This window comes from Oreochromis niloticus, linkage group LG9 (assembly GCF_001858045.2).
Source record: "Oreochromis niloticus isolate F11D_XX linkage group LG9, O_niloticus_UMD_NMBU, whole genome shotgun sequence".
Taxonomy (NCBI): Eukaryota; Metazoa; Chordata; class Actinopteri; order Cichliformes; family Cichlidae; genus Oreochromis; species Oreochromis niloticus.
This window is the reverse complement of record NC_031974.2, coordinates 16114039-16124621: the sequence shown is the minus strand read 5'-3', so window position 1 is coordinate 16124621 and position 10583 is coordinate 16114039. Positions and strand designations below refer to the sequence as shown.

The window sequence follows — 10583 nt, the reverse complement described above, 5'->3', positions numbered from 1 at the left end:
AGACTCGGAAAGAACATAACCACAAGAATACATAGCTACATAACAAATTTTAATAATTATTATTTTTAGAAAAAGAGGACATAAACACTTTGAGATATGCATAAGACTTTTATTGCGGAACAGGGATAAAGCAATAGCCTATATTTACAACATTAATGCAGAAGTTATTTACAGCTGAATGAAGTACAGTTTTGCCCTAAGTTATAAAAGCATTTGTCGAGTCATAGCTACAATTTCATTGACCCTTTAGAAATTTTCTGTCATAGATTAGTGTGGTTTCCATGGACGTTTGTTTCTGACACAGAAGGCAAACAATTTCCATCCAGATGTCAAAATTTGTAATTTTTCAAGTTCAAGTTAGTTTCTCAGACATTTAAGATACACAACCCAAAATTGTGAGATATTAACACAAAATTTTGAATTGTATATGGCAAATCTTTTTTATTGTAGTGGCAGAAACGACCTTCCATAGATTTCCATTAAAAGAAAAACAACAACAACAACAACAACAAAAAGCCCTCACACATGGGAACAAAATCCTATTCCTTCACTTGATAAATATTACTAGTCATGTAGCTGAAAGTTTACTTAAACATAATATGTTGCTCTTCATTATTGAACTGGCTTTCAATAATAATAATAAAAAGACTGGGAGAAAGAGATCCTTATATAGTTCTGTGTGTGCTTTCTTCAGGAAACAGGCTGCCTCAGTGTACTTAAGTTCCCCACGATGCCAGCATCCGCATGTTGTCTTCCTCTTCAACCTTTCTCCTGGTTGCTGTGAAAAAGGAGGAAACAATTAACAATCAATGCTGTGGACTAAATATGGAAAATTTACCAGCAACCAGTTTTTTATTTTACTGATGGCAAAAAATAATCTTCTCCTTTAATGGATTTATAATAAGCCTTAAAATCTGTTGTGTGCATGTACTGCAGCATATTTTCACAATGGAGAAAAAACAATCAGCTTCCATTTTTACATTTTCGCGATTATAACTGGATTTTATATTATTCAAATAAATACAGTAAAGATAAAATTAGCAGAAATATGCTTAAAATGTATAATTTAATAGATACATTTTTTAAAATATTGTGTTTTTTCTGAAAGCTGGGGAGGTATTACAGTTTGCAGGCAAGCGTGTGAAAGTGGCCATAATATGTAATATCAGTCAGTTGTTAGAAACTTACTTGCGCGCTCATTGGATCTTGATGAAGGCAGTTTGGAGCTGGGAACGCTGGGCAGTTCGCCCATACTTTCATCAGTGTCCTCCTGCTCTAGCTCCTCCAGCTCAGCCAACAGTTCATCCTAACAAAAGAAGAAAGGTGAGCACGTGCCACACAGCAAAATACCAAGCATATTTTAATATCTGTGCCAAAAAAAAAAAGTCTTTATAAACACTAAGACAGTCTCCACCTCATCAAATGTTTCCCCAAAAGGTCTGGAGATAGCATCACTGATTTCCTGGGCCACGTCCTGCTGCTCGGTGATATCTGCCATCAGATCATCGATCTTCCCCAAATCCCTGAAAATGACAGTAAGAGTGCAAGAAGGTGAAAGGGTTTTCACTCACTTAAAACAACCCACTTGCTTTCTTAATTAAATTCTCTTTGAGATTCTCTGTGTTCAGTTATCACACACAACATTCAGTAGTGTTGAAGCTGCACCAAAGAAGTATTAGGATTTATTAATCGTTTTGACTAAATATACATTTTTGATTGTGTGTTGCAGCTTTCCTTCTGAAATATGGCTCATAAATTAATTTACATCACATGTTTCCTTGTTCAAAAGGAAACCATCTCTGCATATAAACACAACCAAGCCAGGACTACCGGGGGAAAGTAAGACAAAAGCTCAGGGGGGTTTCTGCCTTGTGTGAGCAGCTTCTTACGTGTTCTCATGGATCTTCTTCATGGCCTTGGCAGCATAGCCCATGTTCTTCAGGACCTCCGTGTTGGTGTGCGAGTTCTCCAGAGCTTCCCTCTGAAACTCGATGGTGGAGAGTGTGCCATCAATCTGGGTGAGCTGCTGCTCCAAACGCTTTTTCCTCTTCAAGGCCTGCAGGGCAGCTGACACAGAGAGGACACAGAAGTCACTTGTGTGCAGTTAAATTTCCAAAAGTGTTATGTGTCCTCAAAAAAAACAAAAAAATAAGACAGGGTTCCTCCCTTTCACAGGGTGACGTTTATTTTTAGTCAACAACCAACGCAGCTGAGACAACAGTCCACACCACCCAGTGCTGTAGGTGCAGCTCTGAGGGAAGGGACCTTTCAGGTTCAATAAAAAGCTTTTGTTGTTTTACTTGTTAGAAACCTGTTGTATTTTCTGGCATTGTCAGTGACACACTGAAGACAATCACTGCGAGGGAAGTCTTCACAGTTGCCTCACTGTACATTTAAGAGTTGTTTGTGAACTAGGATTTATGAAAGCTGGTATATTTGTAGCCACAAGAGTCCAAAAATATACATTTGAAAGGTTTTATGGGATTTTCACTGTAAAACAACAACAACAAAAAAGACTTGTTAGAAATAAGAGTCACGTTTTTTACTTCCCCCTCACCGCCTAGCCCCCTCAGGGGAACGTAACATAAACTCTATATAGACGTGTCTTCAGTTTAACCCATGAGCTGCTGCCACCACACATCAAGTTATTAAGCAAGAATAATAGGAATGTAAAATGACATATAAAAGGCCCATAAACCACCTCCTTGAATACCTGTAAGGAGTTTTAAGATAAGATAAGATGACCTTATTAGTCCCACAGGTGGGAAATTTGTTTTGTTACAGCAAAAGTGCAAAGATATGTAGCAGAAATTAAAAAACACTGGAATGCAATAAAATACAATACAATAAAATAAAATAAAATACTATATACACAATAGAATAAAATAGAAATACAAATACTATATACAACTGAGTAGGAAAATACAAAAATACAACTTCGTCAGAAGAAGAATTGCACATATAGCAGTCTTATTGCACATGTGTGGGTTTGTGTGTTTGATATTTGCCCGGACAAAAGATTAAAATATAGAAGTACAAGATAAGACTTCCTGGAGGTGTAGTGTGTCCTGGCCTAGCCTCGGTGGAGGAACAGGTGCACACATTTTTTCAGACCATCATAAAAACAAATATAAATACCCCTCTTGTTCTTCGTGCCGTGCTTCTTGGCTATTGCAAGTTCTTGCTCTATCCTCTTTTCCAGGTAGTCCTGCTTCTTTGTCAGCATTTCTTCTGTTTCCCGGAGTTTGTGGATGGCCTCCTGGGCCGAAGGGCCTCCCTTCGACTTGTGTTTCGAGCCCCCCTTGAACAAATTGGAGATTTTGCTCATTTTGGCTGTTTTTTGAGGGGTAAACTTTGTTGGTAACTAAAAAGCAAAACAGCCTGAACGATCGTCCAAGTTTCTTTTCTCTAAAGGCGGGTGTGTTGCGGGCAGATATTCCAGCTCGACGGCTTTGTGTGCTTTCAAACAAGCCAGTGAACACAACTCTCGCCACACCTTTCGCCGATACCTGCGTGACGTCTGGATACCTGACGCCTTACCTCCTGTTTCCACCAGGGCTTAAATTTTGCGTCTTTTCCGTGTTGTCTCTCCAAACGGGATAATACAACAGTGCATCATATCTCGTTTTAACGTCTGTGAAGGTTCTCAGTCATCCAGGTCATCGTAGACTAAGGAGCTTGGAAAGAAAAGCGTCTGGACTTCTTGAGTTGCTTGAAGACGTTTCACCTCTCATCCGAGAAGCTTCTTCAGTTCTAAGGATCAGTGGTGGAGAGTCCCAGATTTAACCTAGTGGGAGTTTCCCCCCCAACAACACCAACTGTCTGCCATCTATAATCTAGTTTTGAGATCCCTTCCCAGACGCCTTAACGCCCACTCACATCCTGGGCCATCTGACCTCAGGAAATCACATGATAGGGTGGGGCCAGCTTTCACAATGAGCTCACCCGAAATTCTGGCTGATTAGGACCCCCACCCGCTTTCACAGCTTGGCTCATGTGATTAGAGGATCACCAGGGGGTCCTTTGTCCCCCTTTGGGGGGGAAACTCCCACTAGGTTAAATCTGGGACTCTCCACCACTGATCCTTAGAACTGAAGAAGCTTCTCGGATGAGAGGTGAAACGTCTTCAAGCAACTCAAGAAGTCCAGACGCTCTTCTTTCCAAGCTCCTTAATCTCGTTTTAACGTTTTAATTTAGTTGTACAAACAGATGTGTTGATGAAGCTGATAAAATCACAAAAAAACCTAAATTTTATTTACTGTGAAAAAAAAAGATTGTGGATAAATGAAATTGTTATTTTATTTTACTTTACAGAGTCAAGTGAATCCTGTTACAAACATATAATAAAAAATATAAACATTTAAAAAGTTTTATATTTAAAAAAAATAACCGTCTCACTCACGTGACGACACATTTGGGGTCAAAGTTCGTGTCGGTGATCTCAGCAGACGCTTTACTCTCGGTTAGCTAATGGCTGAATTAGACATCGGGAAGCATTGCCAGGTTGATTCCTGCAATCTGAAAGGTCCGTTGTATTTTTGTGTGAAGCACAGTAAATAAAGATGTTGGGGTGCGACTTTATTCTGTTGTTTTAATTATTATGAAGACGCCAGTCGTCTTTTTTTAGCATGCTTAGCCTGTGCGCTAACGCTTGTTAGCGTTGGTTCCCTCGGATAAAACTCCATTTATTATCAAGCTTTCTTCTCTAAAACCACAAACTCCCACAAGGAAATTCAGCTCGGTCTTTAAACGAGTTACGACAGTTGTACTCTTAATGTTATGTAAATATAAGTAACATGAATGAAGCTGATTGAAAGTGGCAGACTAGTGTAATGAGCTACTTTGGTGTAAATTGTTAGATCTCAGACCTTGTTAAAGCATTTGAACTGGACAAGTGTACTTGTGGTCCTTGTTCACAACATATTTAATACGTTCTCCGTGTTCTTCTGACAGACTTTCTGCCATTTGTTTGTGATTCCTGCGGTGGTGTTTTCTGGTAAGACTTCAAGTCAGGTTTTTTGTCTTTTTTCTTATGTGCATCTGTTAGCGTGTTGTTACGAATACTGTAATACATATATATATATATATATATGTGTATATATTGTCGTTTTAATGTCGTTAACTGACCCCACACTAAGTGTTAAATTCCTTTTTGTGTTCTGGTCACTGTTTCTTTTGTATTGAAGTGGACCAAACTGAAATAGCCTTCTGTCTATAAAGTTACATAAATAAGAAATACTTATAGAAGCACCTCAGAGGCCTCTGAGTGAGGTCGAAATACCCAGGGTATCTTAGCAATATCTGGATTCACTCACCTTAACATTGATAGTCAGGTTAAGAGGTCACACAAAGCTGGTTATCATTTGCTCTGGTAACCCAGGGTTTCCCCTGAAATGTGACTGGTCAGATGATCTTTGCAATTGCAAATATGCTCAGTAGAACACCTGATTTTGTAAAGGAAGTTGACTCTATATACATGGGAAAATATGAAAACACCTACACACCTACAGTCCATGTGAGAGGAAAATCACTGTTGAGTACAGTATTTAAAATGTGCAGTTTGGTCAGTAAGACTGGAGAAGAGACACCATTTTAATACAGTTTTGCGTATTTAAATCCTGGAAAGTAAACTTGGTTAAAGTGCTGTGTGACCAGACTCAATATAACAACTCTTCCATTAAGACACGGGAGAATCAGGTGGATTATAATAGGCTATTTCATTAAGTTAATGCTTAAAGGACAATTTTAGTTTTTATTCTCTTAGTTGCAGCCTTGGTAGTGTTTGATGGGCTGAGAGTAAAGATTAAATATAAAATTAGAATTCAAAGGTCAGCTTAGTCTAGTTACAAACTCAATAAAAGGTCCAGGAGTACAAAAAGGTGTCCTGTTTTAAGATCATATATTAATTTTTATAGACCAATAAAACTGTTGTAAAATTGTTTGCAGCCAAAAGGAGAAAAAAAAACAAGGAATAAAGTTGGCACTAAGAATCTATTACTATTACAAAGAAACAAAAAGATATTAGACGCTATTGAAAAACTTTAGACCCTCCTACTGTCTGCGCACTGATGTCAGAGGGATTTTCCAAGATTGGTGACGCTGTTTTTCAGGGAAAGGTCATACCTGTTGTTCTCTTATCAGGAATATAACCTGCTACAGAGCACATTAGGTTCTTAACGGTTACCATGACAGTAACTCTGGTAAAAACATAACCAGCTTCGTAGTACGGGAAACTCAGGCTTATATCTGAAGTTATCTGGTTAAGATAATTCAGGTGTGAATTGTTCATTTTCACCTCAGATAAACACATTTTTGTTCCTTTCAGTCTCGAGCACAGAAGCAGAGATAGACACTCATGTTCAAAGGTATCCTGAGCTGTTAAATAAATTAGCTTAATGTCTTTCTCTAATATTATCAGGACAACAAATACATTTCTCTTTATGACTGAAGCCTTTCTTCACTGTAACTATCTTTCTTTTCTTTTTAGGAGTCAGTAAAAAGGGAATCCGGGACAGCGGGTGGAACTACAAGTTATCCGTGCTCATTTGAAGACTGCAAGGGAAAAGAATTGTTACCAGTTATATGTCCGCAGTGTGAAAAGCATTTCTGTTTGGCGTAGGTTACCAACTTTAATGAACTTTTTAATAAGGCGGTGTCTCTCTACCGTTTTCTGATCCTGTTCATGGCAGAAAAAGTTTAAACCTCTGATTGCATAATTTTTATTAATTCAGAACTAACTAGAACTAATGAACTGACTGTTTTGTCTTCATAGCCACCGTCATCAAGATGATCACAAGTGTGAGAAGCTGGAAGTCCAAAAGCCTCGAATGCAAGCCACCAAAGAGCTGGTGCAGAAGATTGTAGGTTAGTTAATGTAGTCCGGAGTTTCTTCTGTCATTCCCCTTTCGTCCACATGGGATCAGTATTAAACAACTGCCTTCACTCTTGTGTGCCTGTTCCCTTTGACCTGCTAACCTGCATTTTGTTTTCCTTTGTGTCTGGCGGCCACTCAGAGTCAAAAGATGGATCCAAAAGTAAAGGGCGCAGAGGAGCAAAGAACAGTGCAACCGCAGCAAAGGTGGCACTGATGAAGCTGAAGTTGCATGCTGCAGGAGACAAGGGGCTGCCGCAGGTAAAGTCCCAGCTGTTGATACTTTACTTTACACTTTACTGTCTGCTCAGTTTCTTGTGTATACATTACTGCATGTTAAACATCACTTGTCATCCACCTGCCATTATTCAATTTCTTTTATTTTTACTTTCTAGACAGAGAGAACCTACTTTCAGGTCTATCTTCCTAAAGAATTTAAAGACTCCAGCAAGCCCATGTTCTTCTGTTCCAAATGGAGCGTGGGGAAAGTGGTGGATTATGCAGCCTCTTTGGCTGGCCTCAAGAACAACAATAACGTGCTGACAGCTAAGGTAAGAGAATAAAGGAGTGTACTACAAATAGCAATATCGATGGGCTAGTGAGGTGTGTTGAGCTTAAAGTCGGCGTTGTCTGTGCCACAACATCCCAAAAGGTTGATTCTGGACGTAGCGTTTCAGTGGGAGAAACATTTCGACATTCATCCAAGTGACTCATTCAGTCTCAGCTGACTGCAGACTTCCCCAAACTTATAAACAGTACCTTTGCACAATGACTGAAACTAGCACCACTGAGTGAACAATGGTGGCTGTCTTTACTGTAGCAACGAATGCTTTGGTATTAGTTGCATTAATACTGTAAGGTGTGTATAGGCAAGTGCTGTTTGTGTATGCACACATTAGAGCATAACTTTTTTACTATTCTCTAAGTGAGGTATAAAATGTCTGCTGAATGAATATATTATGAAACCCATTCGACTATACCTTAGTAACACTACTTCAGTAAGCCCTGCAGTAAAGCTACAGTAGCTCAAAATGTGCTGCATGGTGACAGGCAATCTATTTTTCATACCATCACAGGAATTCGGAGCAAATAAATGTTTGTCCTGGAATTGTGTGTAATAGAAGCCACATTAGAAAATTGATTGGTCTGTTTGTAAGCCGTTTATTACTCAAAATATTAAATCACTGAAATTAATGTCACTTTGATAAATTGATTTCACAGTCCCCTTCATTAGACTGTTAGGAATAGACAGCAACATGAGAGCACGCTGAGTGGGGAAAATAAATATACTACCTAATTCTGATTAACAATTTTCTGCAGCATTCCCGTCTTGCCTTATTTGCTAAACCTATCCCTGTTTGTTTTTTCTCTTACACACTCACCTGTTTTTGCTTTCAGAACTGCTTTAATTCTTCATGTTATAGATTCAACAGGTCTGCGTGCCTAAATGCATTGAGTTGTTGCACATTGTACCCACCACAGTTACAGTTTTATATCTAGACAAAGCTGTGTAGCATCGTGCACATCTCTTAACAGTATCCTCTTCTCTTTAATTGCAGAAGCTGCGGTTATGTCATCCTCAGACAGGCGAGGCTTTTCAGATGGATGACACCCTGCTCTCTCTGTTGGCTCACCCAGAAACTCCTCTGTATAATGGGGGAAATGTGATTCTGGAGTATCTGGACAATGAGTGCACAGTCCTGAATGATATTTCTGACTATATCACACAGAACTGACCAGTCAGATCAAATCCAGACACTGTGTGAAGTTTGTATTTATGCAAATAAATTGCCATTTTATAAATGTTGCTTTGGGTTTTACTTTCAAGCTGAAAAGAGAGCAAAGCTCCCCAAGAACATTATGGAGCGGTGCAGTTAATCAAGTACACCAACTCTCTAATGATGTTGTGGTAAATGGAAGTAAACACGACCCAGGTGGGACTTGAACCCACAATCCCCAGCTCCGGAGGCTGATGCCTTATCCATTAGGCCACTGGGCCCTTTTCTCAGGTAGATTCATCACTTTTAAAACAATGCTGTATTTTTAAGGCACACAAATTCAGCACTGTGTTCTAAGAAGCTGAAGTCAAAACAAGAACAAGCAGCTAAGTTTCCTGAGTGTGCGTTACATATGCAAGATCGTACGGCTTTTAACCCTCCTGTCCACATCTCAAATATTTTAGAGACTAAAGAGAAAGATGGAAAAGTGTCCTTCACACAATCACTGGAAAACACAGGTCTCAATTTTCTTGTGTCTTTATTTTTTAAGTCACATATATCAAAAATCCAGACTCTCACTCTTCGTTAGTGGGGTTTTCCACCTAGACGTTCTCTTTGCTGAGCATTCAGTTTGTGGGACTCTAGCAGGCTATGAGCCCCTGAAGTTACTATTGTATGTAAGAACTATCAAACAGAAACAGAACTTGTTTTCCCAGTTCCCAAAGTCTCACAGTGGTTTTATCTTCAGTGAAATTTAGGCTTGTGATGATTGCCTTCATTATTTATTTGAATTATTAAGAACTGGGAGACAGTATCTTATTCCAGTGTTTTTTTCCCCCTAATTTTTCTATGTAACTTTGCACTGTCCACTTTCTGCTGTAACAAAACAAATTTCCCATGTGTGGGACTAATAAAGCTTATCTTACAAATTTAATCCATTCATGTAAATGAGCCTTTGTCACAGTATACAACTTCAACTGTTTTTGTGGGAATGGAAATACTTTAAATGATGTAAGAAGTAGCAGCGCCATAGATTTAGCTGGTGATTAACTTAAACTTGTCCAGAACTACACAAGCACAGTTTACACACTTTAACTGCAGCCACCTTACAAGTGACCCAGGTGGGACTTGAACCCACAATCCCCAGCTCCGGAGGCTGATGCCTTGTCCATTAGGCCACTGGGCCAGTTCGGTAAACATTCATCACCACTCATCACTTTTAAAACAGTGCTATGAAATCTATGATATATATTTTGTTTTAAAATCCCATTAAATATAGATACAGCAAATTAAACAACACACGTAATAGACAGCATAAAATACATAAAACCAAGTCTAAAAGGCTTTAAAAGAGGTGGTTACTGCCTTATCACCAAAGCCAGGTTTTTCCAGAGCTAAGGGGCCTTGATGGCAACACCCTCAAATGTCTTACTTGACTGGCACATATATAATCAGCTTTTTTGTTTGCTTGGTAGCACGGGGGGTGGGGGGTGGGTAGACTCAGGTGTGCTTTAAAATCCTAAATGTAATTATAAACAGGAAGCCTGAGTACGCGAGATAGCAGGACTGAGATGATGTTCACTGCTTAGTGCTAAACGAAAGTACTCATCCTTTTTTAACAGTTGATGAAACCATAAATACACTATAGAAACTCTGGAGTATGCAGAATGAAAGTAGTACAAATTAAAAGTTACTTTTTCTGTGCGATGTTTAGAGTAACATATGGAAGAATAATTATTTATATTTGATATATGTATAATACTTGAGTATTTTAATGTGTTAATTGACTGCTTCGATTAACGGAAGAGAAGAAAGGCCTATAAAACAAAACAACACAAACAAAACACGCTTAGTTTCTTAATACACAGTTCTAGCCTGGGGACCCCACCCCCCGTTATAGCACTGACCAATCATATTAGTCATATTTATATTGATGGATTATTTCAGCCAATGACAAGGGACCACAAACAAGCGTGGGCGGGCTCCTTTAGCAA

The 10583-nt window shown here is 38.9% G+C and overlaps 2 protein-coding genes and 2 non-coding genes across 4 annotated transcripts; 1 reads left to right on the top strand and 3 right to left on the bottom strand.

Annotated features, from left to right (window-relative positions):
* Window positions 1-88: 88 nt before the first annotated feature.
* On the bottom strand, window positions 89-3726 carry chmp4c (charged multivesicular body protein 4C). Its single transcript, XM_003439228.5, has 5 exons — window positions 3139-3726; window positions 1890-2067; window positions 1415-1523; window positions 1189-1306; window positions 89-778 (listed from the first exon to the last, which is right to left on the bottom strand). The coding sequence occupies exons 1-5, from the start codon at window positions 3326-3328 to the stop codon at window positions 717-719; spliced, it is 657 nt and encodes a 218-aa protein (XP_003439276.1). The 5' UTR covers window positions 3329-3726; the 3' UTR covers window positions 89-716.
* Window positions 3727-4394: 668 nt separating this feature from the next.
* zfand1 (zinc finger, AN1-type domain 1) lies at window positions 4395-8884 on the top strand. Its single transcript, XM_003439345.4, has 8 exons — window positions 4395-4525; window positions 4954-4996; window positions 6326-6365; window positions 6488-6615; window positions 6773-6864; window positions 7014-7132; window positions 7267-7422; window positions 8431-8884. The coding sequence occupies exons 1-8, from the start codon at window positions 4471-4473 to the stop codon at window positions 8605-8607; spliced, it is 810 nt and encodes a 269-aa protein (XP_003439393.1). The 5' UTR covers window positions 4395-4470; the 3' UTR covers window positions 8608-8884.
* On the bottom strand, window positions 8798-8870 carry trnar-ccg (transfer RNA arginine (anticodon CCG)). The gene has a single exon. It is a non-coding gene; the product is annotated as a tRNA-Arg (tRNA).
* Window positions 8885-9702: 818 nt separating the features above from the next.
* Window positions 9703-9775, bottom strand: trnar-ccg (transfer RNA arginine (anticodon CCG)). Its single transcript has one exon. It is a non-coding gene; the product is annotated as a tRNA-Arg (tRNA).
* Between the last annotated feature and the right edge of the window lie 808 nt (window positions 9776-10583).